At 43.5% G+C, this 20244-nt stretch overlaps 1 protein-coding gene across 2 annotated transcripts; it reads right to left on the bottom strand.

Moving 5' to 3' along the window:
- Positions 1-8848: 8848 nt before the first annotated feature.
- EIF4H (eukaryotic translation initiation factor 4H) lies at positions 8849-20226 on the bottom strand. 2 transcript variants are annotated; one of them, XM_026050215.1, is made up of 7 exons: positions 20129-20226; positions 14634-14815; positions 13611-13675; positions 13406-13505; positions 12680-12745; positions 10614-10772; positions 8849-10487 (listed from the first exon to the last, which is right to left on the bottom strand). In XM_026050215.1, exons 1-7 carry the CDS (start codon positions 20185-20187, stop codon positions 10351-10353), a joined length of 768 nt encoding a protein of 255 aa, XP_025906000.1. In that variant the 5' UTR covers positions 20188-20226; the 3' UTR covers positions 8849-10350. The 2 variants fall into 2 exon arrangements, with proteins under 2 accessions (XP_025906000.1, XP_025906002.1); XM_026050217.1 differs by having other exon boundaries at positions 8849-10421; positions 10656-10772; positions 20129-20219.
- Between the last annotated feature and the right edge of the window lie 18 nt (positions 20227-20244).

Genomic DNA, 20244 nt, shown 5'->3' with positions numbered 1-20244 from the left:
TGTTCTTTTTTTAAAAAGCATTTTTCCTCCTTCCTTTTGCAGTAGCTGAGGTTTCTTTGCCCACAGGGAAGCCGGTGAAGGCATTGAAGGGTTCTTCAATGCCCTTCAGATGTTTTTAGAAAGCAAAAGGTGATTTTTTTTCATATAGGGAATTCTTCTCCAGGAAGAGCTAGAAAACTTGCCAAATGTCACCAAGCTACATGTCTTTCCACCCAGGCTGCTGTTGTGGAAGGATTTAGTCCTAAATTAGGGGGTTAATCTGATAGTGAGGTTCAAGGTAGTCCCCAGGGAAAAAAAGGGTACAATACAAAAATCAAAATACAAAATCAAAAAAAAAAAAGATCAAAAATAAAAATACAAAAATATAAAAATCAAGGGAAGGGAACATCTGTTTTCCCAGTGGAGACCAAAAGGTCTCAGGTTTTTAAGTCTATTGAAGTGGAGAGTGAGCACACTTGAATTTGCTTTATCCCTGTATCCGAGAACAAAATACCAAAGTGACCAGAGATACTGAAATTTGAAGGACACGCTGGCATGGAAGCAAGTGGCCGTAACCTGCATATTGACACATACAGGCTGGAAATGAAATGAAATTCCTAGTTACCGCAGGGGTGGCAACTCTGAAGCAGCTTTCCAACAGCAGGGTAAAGGGGATAAAAATAAAGAAAAATAAAGCTTACTTATTTTTAAAGTATTTTGAGTATTTTTAAAAATATTTTCTTTTATCTTCCGGAAAAGTCTAAAGGGTGAGGAATGTGTTGGTGTGGCCATCTGTGATGACAGCTATTTTTCCCCAAGACCTTTTCAAGTGAAGTCAGTCTAGTGAAGCCTTTGCAGAAGTCAAGCCCCAACCTGGGAAAATTTATGCTGCAAAATGAAGACCGAAATTGCTATTTTAGGTAAAGTGCTAAACTTCGGAGCAGAAATGTCCAAGAGGCAAAGAAAACCATCTCCCCTGCATAAAACCATTGTCATAGTCCGCACTCATTTGCCATAAATTAAGACTCAGACTGATTGCATGAGTCTCTAGAATGAAATGTAAAAACTCGCTGTACAAAATTTAGCACAGGGACTTACTGAAATGATGCAATATTCAGCTTGACTCAGCGTCTCTAATATTTCTAAGAAAAGAAATGCTACTTTTTGCTTGTCAATATCGCACAGATTTCCACAGAAGGTCTAATCAATTTAGAAATTAAAGTGTCAGAACAGAGGCAGCTCCTGCAGCTGGAACCACTCCAGTGAACAGCTTTCAAAATTCAGAAAAGCTCCTTTCCAGAGTTCTGCATGTCCCTCTTCCTACCACATCTTAGACTAATGTAAATTTTCTTAGGAAAGCTGCAGTAATACAGACAAAGTCTGTTTTTATGTGGATATTCAAACAGAGCATGCTCTGTTTCCTTCCAGGGAGCAGTGCATGCATTTCTACCACACTTAGGACAAGAGGGAAAATTGGAGCTCACGAATCAGTTTTCAGACAGACTATCAACTTGTAAAATGTTTCAAAAACTTAGCTGGGGAATACAGCATAAAATCCTAATCATAGTAGGCATGTCAACAAGAGGAAATAATTCATGGAAATATCTTATGACTGTCCTCAGCCTCCCTTGTTCCAGGCAGAAACAGAGCCACGCAGCCTGTTTCGCTGTTGCTGTAGACTCCAGGGCAGACTCTGGATTAGCAGCACAGATATGGACAATGTCTACAAATATATCATTATATCTAGTCCAGGGGAATGAAAATGAACCAAAAACCACTCAGACTATCCCCTATTTTTCCCACCAGGTTTGCTAGACCTTCCACCTCCTAGACCACATCATACTGAATGCGGAGCAAAGGGAAAGGCGATGCAGAGACATAAATATTTTTCCAGTCTCGAATTAGAAATTACAAGCACTCATATGCATACGTCTTTGTACATGATGCTCATCAAGCCTCAAACTGGGGGAAAACCAGGCAAGTGCAAGGAAAAGCTCAGGCTCTTAGGACAGGGCCTTGGTGGGGCAGATGCAGAGGCTGCAGCGGTGCAGGAGCCGGAGCAGGAAAGACCAGTTTGGAGATGAGGGCAGCTCCCCACAGCTTGTCGCGTGGGGACCCCAAGACTTCCACAATTGTTTGGAGGATATAAATGTAGAAAAAAAAAATGAGGGGGGGGGGGGGAAGTCATTCAAAGAGCAATCTAAATCAGTGGACAAATGGACAGACTTTCATCCTGGCTTCAAATAGGGACAAAACGTTGTGGGAAAGATGTGGGAAAAATTTGGGTCATTTCCCTACCTCGGAGCATGTCAGGCGGTGTTCTCTGGTTGTCCTCCTCCCCGGCAGCAGCGAGGTGAAGCCCCAGGCAGCCACGCTGCTTTGCAGGAGGCAAAGCCAGCATGAGCCCAACCCTCTGCCCAAGGGCTGCAGAGCTCCAACTTCCTGGAGCCCAGCAGATCTGCCCGATGCCCCAGACGTGTGTGCTCAAACACACGTGGCGACCCTGTCCCCCTTACCAGCAGCATCACCCGCTCTTGCCCGGCTGGCCCATGTCCTCGCTCAGCTCGTGGCCATCGACAACGTCCTCGGTTCCTCTGGGGGAATCGCAAGCCAGGTTCTGGTTTCCTGTCCCATCTGAATCAGCGAGCCCAACATCCGCCGCTCGCCAGGCCAGCGCCGAGCCGGGGGCCGGCCCGGCCGCGACGCGCTGCCGAGAGGAAGCGCCGGTGACCGCAGCCAGGGCTGCCCGGCGCTGGCCCCTTGCGGCCCCACGGGTCTGAGGTTGGGGTCCCTACGGGGACCGGGGACGGCAGCGACTTTCCTGTTTGCAAACGGCCTCTGTGGGAATTCGCTTTGCACCGAGCAATGCTTGCGGCAGAGGTTGCCCCCAAATGCCCAGGGCGGATAGGGCTGAAAGGAAGCGCGTGCTTCGCTTCTGCAGAGAGGAGGAAGGCCCAAAAATGCAGCCCCCAACCCAAGGTCGCTGCTGCTAAAGGCAGAGCCCGGAGCCAACCCCAAACCTGCTGCTGTCCAGAGCTACAAGCACAAAAACAGCCTCTCTGCCACAGCATTGATTGTTTTTTTTTTCCCCAGATACCAGAAACGATTTCACTGCTGTTTTAAAGAGCACCTCGTGGATTTTCTTTTCCACCTGAGCAAGGCCTTATGAATGACTGTGGATTGATCTACTGGCTTTAAGCCCCGTTGTGGCGCACAAGAGCTGCGTCCTGCTCTGCCCAGCATGTGCAGGCAGCAGCCGCACGTATTTATAGGTATCGGAGGGGAAGGGACAACCACACACTTGTGCAGAGCTGTACAGGAAAAGACCTATCTTGCTGCTGCCCATCCTGTAAGGAAAGGTCCACGCTACCTCTCTGACACCCAGCCACCTAAACTGTTCAGAAAGGGAACGGATTTTTGTTATGTTTAACAAAATTTATCACGGGACATTCTCAAGCTGTCACAGCTAGGCAGCTGCATTCATCACTCTCACCAAGTAGGTGGCATTTATTTTTTATCCTAAAAACAACTGAAAATAAGACAGCTATTTGCAACTGGGAACTCCACTGTGAAGCTTGCAGAGGAAACATCACTCGGAGGGAGTTAGCTGTGGTTTGCACACATGCAAATACATTTAGGCATTACCTATTCCACCTCTAACCTGAGCGCTGAAGAACACTGCGCTCCAGCTCCCTCCAGAGCAGTTCCCACGTAGCCTCCAGGTGCAGAGGCCTGACATGAAATCAGCACATACCTTCGGCACTGCAGCCTGGAAGAGCTTTGAAAGCTTTGAACTTGCTTGGATGGTTTGTGGGGACGGATTCCTCACAAACTGAAATGTATTTCCTCCTCTGTTGGAGGAAGAGCATTCCTAGCAGAGATCTTCCCCAGGGAACACCTTGTTAGGTGGTTTCTACCTGGTTTTCAATGAATTCATTATAAACTGGTGATCAGTGATGATAGAAAACGCTGTTTAGAGCAGAACCGTTACCCTGAATGCTTTGGGGAGGATGGCATGTGGCCTTTTTGTTTCTTTCAGAAAAAGAACAAAACACCAAAAAACCCGTTATTCTGCTAGGGACAGTCACTGCTAAAAAACAACCCCTTACATGCACGTGGCTTCTCCATGTGGTCTCGCAGCTCCATAGATGACTCAGCCTCAATAGGGAAGTTAGCACCCCTGGCAACGTTGCAGCAGAGCCCCTGGCGTTAGTCACCCCAAGGCTCCCGGAGCACAACGGGAGTGACGCCCAGCTCTCCAGGGCAGCTCGAACGCATCCCGTGCCGGAAGAGCAGCTCCGGTGCCGAGGATTACTGACCACGCACCACAGGGGATGCCCAGAGGATGTCACAGCAGCTCCCGGGGGGAAAGTTGCCCTTCAAAGGCCTTGGTGTCTTTCAAAAACTCCCCACCTCGGTTTCTAACTTTGAGCATAATTATTGCAGTAATACAGTCCTATAGTCATGTTATTATTATATCATAGCATCACTATATTTAACATAAGAAAAGCTAGATTTAACCTACTCAACATCTCAAGGGTCAGAGCATGGCCCCTGCCCCAAGCAGTTACCAACACAACCAAAAATCTGCTTTTTGGGAGGCAAGAACAGACATCTGTGCAGACAGGAACTGTTCAGCAGCACAGGCAGCCAGTGCACCAGGCTCTGCACCGGATCCAACCTCTTTCTCCTGTAATCCCTGTGCTCCATCTAGGCTTGCTGCCAAAAGCCATTTCTGCTCCAACAAAAGGTCAAAAACACCAAAGCATCTTTTTTTTTTCCTTCCCCCCCCTCTTTCTGCTGCAGTGAATTACATAAAACCTCTCATTGCAATTCCATTTTTCTCCATCCTTTTTGAAAGCTTCTCCTTTTCAGCCTTTTTCACTGAGAGAATGTTCCTTTGGTCAGTTTGACCGCTTATCTACTGAGCTCTTCTTTTTTCCCTCCTTTTTCTTGTGCTGCACAGCCAAGATAACAACAGAAAAACCCTGCTAGGGGAGGCAAGGATGGGCTGTGCAAACCCAGCTCCCCCTCCCTGCTTCACCTGCTGCAATTGGGAGCACTGGGCTCTCTGCTCCCTTGGGACTGGCCTAAATCCTTTCAGGCAAAGGGCGGGTCTGCTCAAAGACCAGCTGCATTTGCTTACAGCAGATGTTGTAACTAATGCCCATCACAGATCCTCAGTAAAAAGTGATTAGGAAGTCAGGAATCAGCACAACCTGGCTCCTCTGCAGCCCAACAGAGCAGCTAGGGATGTTTTAGGAAAAGTTTTTGAGCTCCTATGGCCTTTTACCTACAGAGCTGATAAAGTAGGCAAGGGAAATAAACTATGGGACTAGAATAAAACACGTCTTGTACCAGCTAGGAGTGACTTGAGCTTTACCGAACGCTCAGGAGCGTTAACGAAAGCGTTGCCTTCCAGATTTTTGGACAAACGCCAATCGCACGTGTGCGTTTCCGTAAAGCACGAGCAGCGACTTTCCTCCTGGGTCGGGCTGCTCGAGCGCTCACCCTGCGGAAGGGGAAGCGCCACCTCCTTCCCTGCCCAGGGCTGAGCTCTCTGCTCCCCGAGAAACCGAAAGCCTCTCGAGACACAGAAAGCCTCTCGCTCGCCCGAGCCGCGAGCTGAGGTACATTCTGCTACCACCCAGTGGAAGGAAAGCTCGTGGTTTGTGTGCCCGGGTGCTCTGCGAGGAGCAGCCCTGTAAGATTTGCAAAGATTAATCCTGCTCCTCCCTGTGGTGCTAAAACGCCTCTTCCCCTTCTTATTCTCCTTAATTCATCCTTGTTGGCAAAATTATTTTTCAATTTCAACACACACGCACAAAATCTTAGAAGCTTTGAATGCTTTTATTTGATTTTTAGACAGCAGTACGAGTCAGATTCATTACAGGGCAGATGCTGTAGGGGTTTATAGAGGTGCTTGGAGGTTTTTGGTGTGTTTCAAACGAGGAGGCAGCTCCTGGGAGAGCAGTGGCACCAAGTGAACGTCCCCCTGGTAGGGAGCGAACCCCTCGGCTCCGTGCTCGCCCAAACCGACCTGACAGGACGGAGCTGCAGTGACTCCCGAGCTCACGTTCCTAACCCAGAGACCCTGGGACACGCTACAGCTTTGCACGAGCACTGGGGAGCTGGCAGGTGAGCTCCTGGTTTCTGAACCGGTGCCGCAGGTCCTTGGAGCCCATGGACACCTTCGCTCCAAAGAGGATGGAAGGGAGGAGAGCCAGCGTTAAAATTAACTTGCTGCTGAGCAAGCAAGGTTACGTAAGAGTTGATGCAGCTGTGTAAAAGGAAACCATAAAATGCTTTCAGTCAAAGAGCTACAGAGGACCATGATTTGGACATAACACTAACACAGAAAAACTGCTGCAGTTTTGTATATACTTGATTCCTTAAAGCCCTGTAATGGGTAAAATGATATTTGAAGAGGAAGGATTCAGCTAATGGATTAGAAAATTTCTATCTCATCTGGAAATCAAACTCCTCTTCATCCACAGCAACTCCTCTGAAAATTTAAGACAAGCAACACCCAGAAATTGCATCTCAAGAATCAAGTCTAATGAAATGTCCTTGAAAACTACAAAAGTAACTGATTCTGCACTGGAGTATGTCTGGACAATGCTAACGCCCTCACTCCTGCAAATCTCACTTGGTAGTAAAATACAGTAAAATAACACCAGAAAATAAAGCAAAAACTTCGACACCAATTTAAAGGTGCCTGCAGGTAACTGCTCCTTGACCGGGTTCTTGCTGAAAGCCAGTTGGAATCGTCATGAGAGGTTATTTCCACACAGCAAGAAAGAATGAGGTCAGGTTAGAAAACCAGTGCCCTACGTGTGGCTCTAAACCGCGTGGCTTGCAGCAGACTGGACACACGCCGTGTTTGTCCAAGGACACGCTCTAGATGAGCAGCGAGATCCCTGGGGAAAAAAAAGTCACTCCAAATAATTTTGTTCAAGGTGCCCAGCAGGACAAGGGCTGCTCAGAGGGTAACCCCAACTGCCGTGATGAAGGGGTCATCATGCAATGCAGAATTCTGCCTGCTTTATTAAGATATTTTTCAAAAAGGTAGAGTTGCAATATTATAGGACTTGTTCTAAAATCTTCAAGACTTTGCATTTGTCCCTGAGGACAAATCGGCAGCTAATAAGGTGCTATACTCTCTGCTAAAGGTAGGATTGAAACCATAATATTAGCAAAAAGACTACCAGCATCATCCAGATTGCACTGGGACAGTAAGTCTTGGTCAAGCCCTTGGTCACAACCAGCTCGGTTATGTCCAGCAGGACTCCTGAAATTCAGTCAGCACTGGAAGCTCTTTACTAGTCCCAGTCTATGTTGGTAGCAGCCTTGTTACTGACTTCTAGGTTCAAGAAAGCTCTGCACAACCATCAAAATTAACAGCAAGAACATAGATTATCGATTTGTTGCCACTGCCGGTAACCTTCTTGGTCTAGGCTGTGCCTTGCTGTATTTAGCTTCTGCAGGTAAATTACAGTCTATACATTAACAGTATTTTGCCAGTAGGAGGGCACAAATCCTGCTTCCTCCTACAAAATGTAAATGCCATGTTCATAAGAAAATAGTTGTCAGCTGTTGGCAGGAGCTAGTTTGCTGTATTTCTGTGTTGAAATCATTTATAATTTGAGAATGCTGATCAATTAAACAAGCTTCAAAGAGGGAAGAAAACAGAAGTGGAGGAATGTGACCCTAAACTAAGGCAGGATACTCCAAAGAAACCAGGCAATTGCAAAACCAATGCAAGCATCCAAGGAACACTGTTCAAAACAGGTAACGGGGTCAGCATTAAGCCCTTTTCACTGACCAAACAAGGATGAATAGCCCTACCCTTACCCACCCTACAGTCCAGGTGCTTCAGCACGATGCTCCAGAGCAGGAGGAGGATTCTTGGCTCAAGCTGCCCTAAGAGCAAGCATAGACAGAGGTTGGACTGAGGCCTGCAAGGCAGACACACCTTCTGGCCTTCCACGTAATGGAAGGCATCAAATCCAGGAGGAAGGTCAGAGCTTGTTTCTTCAACAAAAACCTCCTTCCCTTTCAGCTTCCCCTGCAGCCTGCACTCCGGCAAAGACAAAAGGCAACGGTCTCATCAACAGTTGGGCTTAGGGGAACAAGGCTCTGCTAAAGGCTCGGGAGAAACAGGACGGAGCAGCGCTAATCCCATCTTTTCATCTTTGGCACAGCACATAATGCCACTACATTAAAAACTTCTCATAGCTCAAGCTGGGAGGCCACAGTTTGTCCTTTACCGGGCAGGGGTTTGTGGAGGTAAACACAAAGCTACACAAACTGCAAGACTCCAACCTATGCAAAGACAAGTGTGAAGCAAAGAACTATAGTGATTCAGAAGCCCTAGACAGAGAACTTGAGCTTCCTGCCAGCTCTGCCCAAGTTTTCTGCCACCTGCATGTTCCCAGCACTTGTCTGAACCTGGCAACTCCTGCCTTCTTCCCCTTCCTCCTCACATAAGCTAATACTAAAAATGGGCCTAAAAGATTAAGGGAACCAAATTTCCAAATCACCTGAGCACTGGAAAATTGGGAAAACCAAACAAAACAAGCTACAGCAGACTTAAATAAAGACCCATGTTAAATATTACTTAATGTTTTCTTTTATTTAAAAGATCATTCACAAAATACCATATCCATAAATTTATTTTGTTATGAAGCAGAATGTGTTAAGTGTTTGGAATTCTTTTTTCCTTTTTTTTTTTGTTTTCTTTTTACATTTAAAAGTCAACTGTCTTGACTAGAGGTGAATTTTTATATGGGAGTTTTGTTCTTAAAATCTTTTCCACATTGAAGATGTAAATAGGTCAATCATTGGTTTGGAATACAACCACACAAATGCATGTCTGTCTTAAATTAAGTATTAGTGTTAGACAAATGGTTCTTATCTCAGAAGCAGATTAAGTGACAGGCAGAAGGAAGGAAAGTAGTTCTGTAAATTGCTGGGACTCTGATGTGACAAAAAGGGAACTTTAAGGAAGAAATTCACTACTAGCAGTGAGGCTTGTAGCAAAGCAGCCATGCCTCTAACTCCTCTTGGGAATATTCTGGTGTGTTGGCTGCTTTATCAGCACTAGCCTTAAGGGCAAGAGTTCTTCTCATGCAAACCTGTCTACAGAGCGTTCTAGAGGAAGGTTTTGTTTTTGAACATGAATACCTCTCTCCCACTTCGCTCCAGCCTCCCATTTCCCTCACCTCCCTCTTCCCACACATACACTCCCAGGAACAGTGGCAAGAAACATTTCAAGTTCACAGAGATGTGGCAACTAGAGAGGTTTTTTTACCCAGACTTCTACATGAGCAGAATCTAAAGCATATTGGATTTTTATCTGCCCCTTTGCAAGGTATTCTGAAAGCAGAGGTCTTAACTGTATACTATTGGTTGAAGAAATACAGAAGACAATAGCAATTACATACTGCATGGCAAAGTATACACTCCTTAAACAAAAATAAAAAAGTCCATTTTATTTGTAGAAACTTCATTTAAAAATTTACCAAACATGTAAAACTCAAAAGAAATTTAAGCAGGAAGAGCCAGTGAGTCGTGCTCAAACAAGCACACTTTTGCAGCACTAACCTTGAGCTCAGAATGTAGTGTTATGCCATTTTGAAGTCAAAAGCCAGGAGTCTACTGGCAGGCGCTTTATCTACAGAGATGCTACCTATTCACCAGGTTTCCTCTCAGCTAATTTTATTTGCATCTATTAAGTTGGTATTTCACAGTGACCTGTGTGAAAGGGCAGTGATCCCCTTCAGTTTTAATAAAGAGTTAAGCTGTATACAGTAATTCTATCATCAATTGTCATCAATGGTATCTCACTACATGGTTAGAACTGTAAATTACTCCAGATGCTCAACTTGTCTGGATTCTCCAGCTTTCCTCTTCAGAGCCACAGCAATACAGAACAAGACATGCAGGTCAGAAGAGGAGCACTGAAGAAGTAAAAGGAAACAATACAGGGTAATAACTAAGTCTAACCTGTGCTTCTAAAGTAAAACAAACCCAGAAAGGAGGAAGTGAAGCAGCACCTTTGTCCAGAGACCTCCACACTGGTGGAAGCAGCTACACTGCCTTACCTACTGGCAACTGTGCTGCTTGGAAGGAAACAGAAGAGGGAAACTCAGCACAAAGCAGGCACTAGATACAGCAAAGCCAAGAACGTACTAAAAACCACTTGTTAACAGCTGACATGCATTCACAAGCTCTGTGTTTTCGGTTTTAAAGAGGACAAATGCCAGATGGCAGGAATGGTAAACTGCAGGGTTGACATTCCAGCAGAGCTAGTCACTCTGTACTGTCTTGCTTTTTCTCCCGCCTCCCCATTCCCTCTCAACCCCAAGCTCAGTCGTGCTCTTTTACTACTTCCTCTCGGGGTTTGGCTCCACCAAAGATAGCAGAGTTGGGGTTGGCTACTTGATTGAGGGGAGTAGCAACTGTTCGAGGTTTGAGCTGAAGTCGGGGCCGCTGTGCTCTTTCCTCTGAAAGAAAAAGATGTCAACATTAAGATTTGTCCATCACAAAGGGTTGCTTCAGCCTAAAGGAGAAAGCAGGAGTTCCCTTTCTAAATGAAGGCAGGCTGAATTCCAGAAGACTTTCCAGTTTACCTTCTGTTGGCTCTCTGAAGTCCATGGAAGATCCACGAAGGGGAGGTCCATCTCTGAAGCGACCGGTGCCGCCAGTTCCCATTGAGGCACCAGGTGGTCGCCGGTCTCCAGGACGAGTTCCTCTACCCCGACCTCCCAAGAAGTCATCATCTTTGAATCCTGAAGAAGGAAGATGGTGAATTTAAAGAACATTTTGAAAAAAAAATATATATATATATTTTTTATTCTGAGTGACTGGAAAGCCTTGCATGTTATTGCTGTCAGTCCAAGATGTTGCACTTCACACTTTACCAGATCATTTGTCTGCAAGCAGATCTCTAATACGTGTGGCAGTCATACAGATTCCACTTGAAATGAAGTATGCCATCCCCAAATTCAGAGCTTGCTTCATCCATCTAGAGGCTTATTTCATACTCAATCTCTGAGTTGGTCTCCAAACAAGAACTTTCAGCTTCAATTTCAGATTAACACCATTAGCTGAATTCACAGACCTCGGTAGAAGCTGTTTCATCACGCTTGTTACAGCCTTAACAGAAAATTTACAGGAGCAGAGCAAATGAGAAAAGAGCTAGAGGTAACAGAGGTAGAAGAGATAAAAGTCTTTAAAAAACGGCAAAAAAAACCAAAGGCGTAAGAGCCTTAAAACAAACAAAAAAGACCAGTCTCACGGCTTCCCAATTATACTATGACTACCTGTCAATGATCTTTGAAAAAGTGAGTCACAGATGTTATTACTAAGCTAAGCAGACATTTTACTAGACTAGCAAATGTCAAGAAACAAAACAATTTAGACTACACATGAAGGTGGCTGCACTTCTCCAGTGTATGTATCAAAAAAGAAATCAAGAACTCTCATTGACCAGAGTTCCATTCTCTGTACCAATGACTATCTTGATCTATACTAGAGATATACAGGGTACATCTCGGCCATTTGAATTCAACAGGAGGAGGATACTTCAGACTAGCACAACATCAGAAGGGGAATATATTCAGTTTTTCAGAAGTTTTCTGGAAAAGAAATTTGTTTTCCTCCCATCTGACATTGTCCCCTGCACTTCAATATATGTGCCAGAGTTGTAGAATTGTTCCTCCATTCCATATCAGAATGGCAGTCTTTGAAGATCTGATCCAAAGCAAGGTAATAAAACCTGAGGAGAAAAGCATCTGTAGCAGCTAAATGCTGAACTTTTGGTTCACAGGTAACTCCTCCAACATCGAACCTGCTGAAATGTCTCTACTTGCAAAAAAAAAAGTGCAATTTAAGACACCATAATGCTTAGCTATGAAGGCAAGTTAAGCATTGCACTGCAGCAAGCTTTCTTTCTTTGCACCATGCATTAGGTTTTGTGCTCATGGAGAGGGTACGTTTTGTTACCTGCTCCTTGTACTTCATCCATTCCATTCATGCAGGCACACTGCAGAGTTAGCACCTGCCAACATTTCCCCATCAGAAAATGGACCAAACCCACTACTTCAGAGGACAAACAACTGCATTAGTGTCACCCTGCGGTCTAGTATCTACTGAAGTGTTTTGATAACCCAAAGCCAAAAAACACATATGGCAGCTCCAAAACTACCTTTTAGTCCACAAGCTCCATTTTTTGATGCCATAACAGACCTAGAAATTTCAGAAGCATTTTGAATTTTAAAACAGTGTTTGAAACCCTAACATGTCCTTGAAGTCAATCATTTAAATAGATGCACATGTCCTTACTTCAAGAGAATACAGCACTGGTATCAGTTTTTTTTTTCTCCCCACGTTTATCTGCTTCTGTCACTATCCAAAAATGTATGTTGTCTCATGTCTGAGAAATGTAGTCCTCTAGGCAACATAAGCTACATCTGAAAAACTACTCTGACATTTAAGACTGTTTCATAAATTTTAGTCAAGACTATAATAAAGCAATAGAAGTTTCCCTGAAAGGATCCTTCTGCAACTGTAGGATGTCTCAAATTGGCATACAGTAGATCAAAACAGCAAATGGGGACAAATGTAGCTGACATGAAAATGAGAACACTTCCGTGCTTTTTAGGCTGCCTTTCTGTGTAAGTTTAAATACTGATACCAGAATTGAAGTCATCTCTGGGATCCCATCCACCTCCTCTGGATTCTCGGGGACCTCCTCCCATTCCTAGGAAAAAAGCCACAATTGTGTTCAGGTCTGAAGCTGTGGGAAAGACTGATCAAGGGGAGATCAAATCAAAGTTTCAGTCCTTTAATAGCCAAAGTCATGCTGCTGGAAAATCTTTTAGTTTCAGTATTTACCTAGTTCCATTGGACAAGAACAAAGGCATGGTTAAGTTAATCAAGAATATGTGGTCCAAAAAGTTTTCTTTAACATACATTAGAGACACTTAGAAATGCACTTGAGCCTAGTTCTGGTAAACTTTATGACTAGGTAAAGCCTATTTTTCACAGTGGAACAGGAGACATTTCAAGTTAACTATTTGTAGGCTTGTATTTACGTGGCTTATCCACTTTCTTACACAACAATAAAATAGTAGCAGGTCAGACTCTTGGGCTTACAATTGTCCTCTGCAAGACAGTGTATATTACTAGGGGTATTGGTCTCACTTCCTGAGCTAGGAATAGCACATCCAACTTTCGGACACAAAGCGCATCTATTCCAGACATCTCAGAAGCAGCAACAACTAGGTTAGAAAGGAGGAATATGCAAAATTTCTACTCCCATGCACTCTTCATGGGAGATTTACTTTCATGCCTTGTCTTAGCATTGGTTAGCACCAGCAGTGAAAACTGTTACGGATAAGAAAATTCTTAAGAAAGTCACCTCTGTCATCAGGCCCACCACCTTTTCTGAAGCCAAAACCACCTTTATCCTGTTTTCTGCCTTCTGCTATGTCCACTCGGAGTGATCGGTCACCCAAAAGCTGTCAAATGAAAGAAAATCTTTTCAGAATTTGCCAGATAAGTGTCTAAAGGGTCTGAGACACATGCTCATCTTTGTTTCACAAATTAATTTGAAGTATACTTACTGCACCATCATACGTAAGAGCTTCCTTGAGTGATTCCACCTCATCAAACTCTACGTAACAAAATCCTGTAAGGAGAGCCTCACAAGTTAATATCAGCAGTTGAAAAGTCATTTATAAGAAGTTTCTCTTCCTACATATCTGCTAGTAGTCTCCCTTCAGCCATGAGCTAGGATAAATGCAAGATGTACAGTACTCAGGAATCAGACATCACTAAGGATGAATGTATTACCTATGTCTGTTAACAGTTGGGACAATACAGCTCTGCAAAACAGCTCTTCATACAGACACTACACAAATGCCAAGACTCTGGTTAGCTTCCTTTCCTTATCTGTTCTCATTACAGATTAGCTTCGAGCTATGCCTATAATCAGCTATTTAGTTGGACACTGATGTTTGAGTGCTAGAGGCATTTAACAAGCTGAAGTACTCGCTTGAACAGTGATCTAGTCGAGTCACCAAATCAATTAGTGAATTTGCTATTTCTTTTCTGAGACTTTTTGATACTTTTCTCTTTAAAAATAAATAAAATGCTTACATACAACGTAGCACTCTTCCCATGGCCACAACTCCAATGTAAAAAGCTGCCACCCCTCTAAAACATTTGCTTCCTGTAATACTATCGCCTGAATGATCTTTCTTCTCTACTCACCAAACAACAGAGGGGCATCAATGGGAGCCTTGTGAGCTAGAACAGACTGTGGGGGTACTCAAGACTTTGATATATTTGAACTTAAGCAGGTCAGGCACTTAAGGTTTGTAATAATCCATGAAAGGCATAAGATTTGAGAAAAGTTCTTTTATGGCAAGGTAAATATTGACTCTTCTCATCTGTGAATCTCACTCAAGTGAGATGTTTTTTAGTGAAAGAAACCCACATAAGTCAACATAGAAGAACAAGCCTAAACTGACAAGCTACCTGGGACTTAAGAGTTAAGACTGATATTCATTATGAGAACAATTTTAAAAGTACACCAGCTCCCCTATGTTTAGCCATCCACATCTAGAACAGTTTTGAATATTCACCTTTAAACTTGTCCGTTTCCTTGTCTCTGACTAGTCGTACACTCCTTACACTGAGATCCTTGAAGATAGCATCTATGTCTCCTTGAACAGTGTTGAAAGGTAGATTTCCCACATATGCTGTGAAAGGGGGTTCTGTTGGCAGCTCTTTCTGTCTGCGAGTACCAAGGCCGCCACCACGAGACCTGTTGAAAAAAAGCTATGTTAGACTCTGGCGCATGATTCTCAAAACAGCCAGTAATGCAGTAATGTAGTATATAGCATGATCAGTTGCTTTTTGACTTTGAAAGTGGTGTTTTCCACAACTACAGTTAGTTTTTCCATCCTTTTGTCTGCACATGCCACCCCCCGTATCAACCAATGCCTTTTCAGCTTTATCTGATCAGTAATGGGAGGGAAGGAGGTTAAACAAAAGACCAGTTTAAGTACATTGCAAGTGAATTCAGTAATGAAATGATGAACAGAGTTCCTCATATAATCCACTGAAAAGACTGCAACAGCTAGCTGTGCTGCTCCCATCCATCCCTTTCCAAAAAACACATTTCAGACTGAAACATTAATAATTCACAGAGATAAGGAAATATTTGTATGGCACAGCCTCTTCATTTGATATTAAACTGAACATGATTTCAATCAAATAGTGTACTCTACACTCATACAAATTATTTCAATGATGTTTAACTCAACACAAGCAGTTTCTGGCTCTGAAAAGTTATTGCCAGGACCAGCTGTAAGATACCTAAAGGGTACCTGGGCTGGAATGCTCTAACTGAACATACAGTAAAAAGCTTATTTGAGCAAAAAGCTCTAGAGCAGAGTAATTAAGTAATACTTGGAAGTTTACTTCTTCGTGACTTGAGAGTTACAGGTTGAGGAAGATTAGGTTGCCCTTTCCTATCTTTTCTCTAGCCTCAATTAGGGCTATCAATATTGGTTTGCTGAGAAACTAAACCAACAATTGAGTTCTTTACTGTATTAATGCAATGTATATGCAGGAGCATTCAGTCTCTAAGCTTTTAAAATCTGACCCTTACAGCCAAAAAATTTTATCACGGACACAAGGCAACCTTAAGTTGTAACACTTCCGCAGGACTTCTAGACCAGAAGATGTGTCTAGATGACTTCTAGACCACTGGTTTCAATAGTCATTTCCTTGACTACATTGGACGTTTCCCAGAGATGCTTTGTGTACTGCTTTGCTCACGTGCTCCTCTAACATCTTACTTTTACTGGGATTTGTCATGCCTATACCCTCCTCCCAAGGCTCACTGCACAGTTAAGAGCACAGTGGAAGATAAAGTGTACCAAACCAGGATTAGCTACTATGACAGGGACTAATTAGTTTGCTTTAAGATTAGTCTGCCAAAGGCTAATCCACTAATTTTATTGTTTTATTCTGACTGCTTGAGTGCACACTGCAAGCAATATAATCATTGTCCATCTTTGTCTCGTGTCTCAGGATAAGTGTTCTATTACTGCTAATGAATTAGGAAAGAAATTTATTCACAATTTCTATTAACTCCTTCTAGAGAAGTCTGTCATTTATGCCAATTCATGGTAGCAGCTCTGTCCAGGAGTCATGTGACATCAAAAGACCATGCTGCTACATTTAATCAAATCACAATCCACACAACATTTTTAATATTTGCATCCACTTAAATTCATATTTTAGCATTTTTAACTATATTACCTACCTTTGTCCCATAAGTAATCCAGAGTCATAAATATACTCAAAAAAAACCTGCCAACATTCCAATGCTTGTATATATACAGCAGCATTAAAGAAATTTATAACTAAAGGAGTTCCAAAAAAGCAGAGCTATCCATCTAGAGTTCTGCAGCACGTAAAAATCAATTCTATCATGACTTCATTCCTAATTCTCACTTGCAGGTTTATGAACAGCTATTGAAGTACCATATATGTAATTTACAGCCAAAGCCTTAGGTTTTGTATTTAATCAGAAACATCGGAATCAGCTGGGCAGAGCTTAAAAGGAATATTTCTCTCTTCTGTATGTTCCTGTCATGTTCTCTGGACTGCCAATCACCTTCATCAGTGAGCTGATTCATCTGAAAAGTCAACTAAAGATCAGTTCCAAGCCAGAATGGTGAGGTGATCTGGCCAGTTGAAAAGACACTTGTGCCAACACAGGAGGAGAGGGATGAAAACCAGTGCAGGAACTACTGCTTTCAATGGCAGCCTCTACTTCGATCAATTCAAATTGCTTCTGAAACCATACCATCAAGTTTACAATCCATAGTCCCTAAAGCAATTTAACCTTGCTCTGCTGGTAACTTTTTCTACTGTAGCACACAAGGATTTCATGGAGAGGGAAAAGAAGATGTAGAAATCAATGCCCTCTTATGCAATTATTATTGATATTAAGTCAGGAGAAAAACAAACAAACAAAAAAACAGTCAATGTTTGATGCAGACATCAGCTATCAAATGTATACATTTAATATATCAAATGTATATATTTGATAGCTGGTTATTTTGGTCTTCATCTGTATTGCAGCCATGGTCCTTACCCAAGTTCCAAATTAAACTTCCCACAGAATTTAGATATAGCTGCAGTACTTTAAGAAACATTTTCTATGCTTCTCTACTCTTAAAGCAAAAATTGAGCCCCAAAAGACTGACTTCTGATTTCAATAAACAAGCAATGAGACGGAATGAAGACAGACACTTATAACAATAGGACAAGAATCAACTATAATTAAGAACATTTCTGCACTAAGTGAACCAGGTCAGCACCAAAAATGTTAAATGAGTACTTGATATTTCCACTCAGGACAACTTCAGCTTCAACAATCAGCTAATAATTACGTCATCTTAATATGGGAGCCTTAAGAAACATGCAACTTCCTTTTTCCTCAGAAAGCTGAAAGGGAAAGCAAAATAAGAAAGCTTGCTTCAGCAGAGGCAGAAGTAAACATCTCTAATAGGGAAGTAGTAAAAACCAAATCATTTTAAAGCTACTGTTTTAGAAGGTTTAGGTTATTCTCTCCAGAAACTAAAATATATCGAAGGCTCAAAACTGGACATCTTTCAGAGAACAGTTGAATTTAAAAGCCTTTCAACTAAGGAGCAAAACAATAATTCAGCATTTACTTTTTTATTGATTAGGTGGTTGTCCCTAATATGATTCCAATATTAGCGTTTTACCACAGATGCCATGAGGAACAGTAGGATTGAAGATTTAACAAAAGCCTCCATATTATAACTTTAAATACGCACTTACTTTATTTGAGCAAACCAATACATCTCTACCATAGCATCATATATCTTCTCAAGAAAAGCTTGTTAGGAGGCATTTATTAACAGCCAATAGCTAAGACACAAGATCCAACGTGACAAAACAACATAGACTGGCTCTCTATTTTCATTTATTGGTACAACACTTAGCAGATGACGTTCATCCTTTGAGTAAAGCCCAGTGCTTAAAACCACAACTAAATAAACAGCCTTACAGCAAATCAGGGCTGAGAAGGGCTTGTAATTGCCATCAATTCTGAGAATCTCTACAGATGCTCAGAGGGTCTCAACAGGCCACAATATTCCCAGGTACTGACTTTGGTTTCAACTTACAGACTTCAAAACACTGATTATGTTTAATATAAAGCCTTTGTTATTTAATGCTAGTTGCACAGCTTCCATCTAGGGTAAAGTGGATACTGTGAGAGTAAAAGTGTGATACTATTTAGGCACTATCAGGATACTGTTAATGCAAGCCTAAGAAATATTTTAGATGGATTAGAGCTTGCTAGGAATTAACTGGTTTTCTACGGACCTCACTTAAACCCTAAGTTAACTCTCCCTACAGGTCAATTATTACTTCTAATGCTAATTTCAAGAGAAACCATCAAGTCTCAACAGTGTTTACACTATCCCAACAATGCTGTATAGCCTAGAAATGGGTAGAAATCCATTTAAGTTGAGAAATGATCCTTTATCAGAATCTTCAAGAACACAAGCCATGTTCTTGTTAAACTACAAATATTACCGGACTTTGTACAAAGCACAGTGACCTGTTAGGTTCTGGCACCATGAATCTGTTTTGCAGAAAGAGCAGTAAGTTAAATGCTAGTGGAAGGTGCATCCTATTTTAATGCTAGTAGCATCTAAAGCTTAAAACCACAGCTAACTCCATACTTGGTCTTCCTCATCTGCAGAGGCATTTCCTAATCAGCTGGACACCTCTAGTTGATCCAAGCAAGTCTTGCCTGAGAGCAAGTTTAATTGCTCTATTAAAAAAAAAAAAAAAAAAAAAAAAAAAGAATATGAATATAACAGTTTTACAACTCCATAGCACATACCTACACTGCCTGGTCTGGGCTGCAAAATAACATCAGGATTTATTACACAAGCGCCACTTAAGATTGGCTCCAAGGCCAAGGCTAAGGATCTTATATAGACTATATGAAGCACCAAAACTTTAAGTATCTACATTGTGTGCTTTTTCTTTTCTTGGGATCTCTGAACATAAAGAGTGTTTGAGCATTAAGAAAAGTAATTAAAAAATAAATTTACAAAATTTGTACTATGTGAGAATATGAGAAAAAAATCCTGATGACAACAACAGCTCCTCCCTAATGCTTAAAACAGTTCAAAATCAAAACTATTTCTCTAACTACATGAAAGGAAAAAAAATATATATATCCTGATCATGATCCAGAAACATATATTGGAAGACTAGGATACAAGACAGCATACTTGTTAAGATTTGTTTGGAAAGAGCATTTATTCAGCAGTTGCACTGCTGTTTCATTTTAGTGTAGACAGGGCAGTACAGCACAAACCTTCAGAGAATGCCACCTGTACCTTCCCAACGTCAGTTCAAGCAAGTTTTATAATTGTTATTGTTTTTGTAGATAATGTATATATATATATAAAGGAAGAGAGAGGTAATTCAAGTTTAGAGGGAGTAGAGTGCTGAGCTGCCCAGGTGCAGCCTTTTCCCAGGCTCTAGCAGGCCCTCCCAAAGGGGGTTCTGCAGCCTCAGCTCCTTCAATCCCTCACCCTCGGCTGCAGGCAGAGGGTCTGGGCCCCGCTCTAGGGGCCGCTTCCAGCACGCGGGGCCCCGCGGCCGCCCGCGAGCGGCGGCGCCGCCGAGCCCTCCCATTTCCTCGCCGCGCCCGCAGGCCGCGCTCCCCGCCTCGCTCCAGCCGCGGCCCCGCGGGGGCTCCGCGCGGCCCTGCCCGCCTTGGCTCGGGCCCAGCGCCTCCCTCTCCCCCCCGCTCCGAGCGGCACTCCCGTCCTCCCCGAGCCGCCGGGGCGCCCCCCCCGCTCCCCGCGGGGCTGCGCGGCCGCCTCACAAAGCGGCGGGAGCGGCGAGGGGGAAGCGGGCGGCTCCCCCCCTCCCATCCCATCCCCCGCCGCCATGTCCCCAGGGGAAGGGGCAGGCCCGGCCCCGCCGCGGGCCCTCCTCGCGCGGCCGGAGGCGACGCCATCGCCCTCCCCTCGCCCCGTGGAGCCGCCGCGGCCGCCGCGCTCACCCCCGGCCGCCGCCGAAGCTGCTGTAGGCGCGATCGTCGTAAGGATCGAAATCCGCCATGGCCACCTCAGCCTCCTCCCCGCGCGAGCGTGACAGGAGCGCGCCCGCAGGACCCCG

This window comes from Nothoprocta perdicaria, unplaced genomic scaffold (assembly GCF_003342845.1).
Source record: "Nothoprocta perdicaria isolate Ctin4 unplaced genomic scaffold, notPer1 scaffold_66, whole genome shotgun sequence".
Lineage (NCBI taxonomy): Eukaryota > Metazoa > Chordata > Aves > Tinamiformes > Tinamidae > Nothoprocta > Nothoprocta perdicaria.
Note: the sequence above shows the minus strand (reverse complement) of the source record. Positions and strands in the feature narration are given on the sequence as shown.

What these genes read in the sequence shown, in the direction of transcription:
- EIF4H (XM_026050215.1), bottom strand. Translation starts at nt 20,187, where the DNA reads ATGGCGGATTTCGATCCTTACGACGATCGCGCCTACAGCAGCTTCGGC. An exon ending in TGGTGGGCCTGATGACAGAG is followed by an intron (nt 12,746 to 13,405) that starts GTGACTTTCTTA and finishes CTTTTTTCCTAG; the next exon opens with GAATGGGAGGAGGTCCCCGA. An exon ending in CTTCAGAGAGCCAACAGAAG is followed by an intron (nt 10,488 to 10,613) that starts GTAAACTGGAAA and finishes TTTTTCTTTCAG; the next exon opens with AGGAAAGAGCACAGCGGCCC.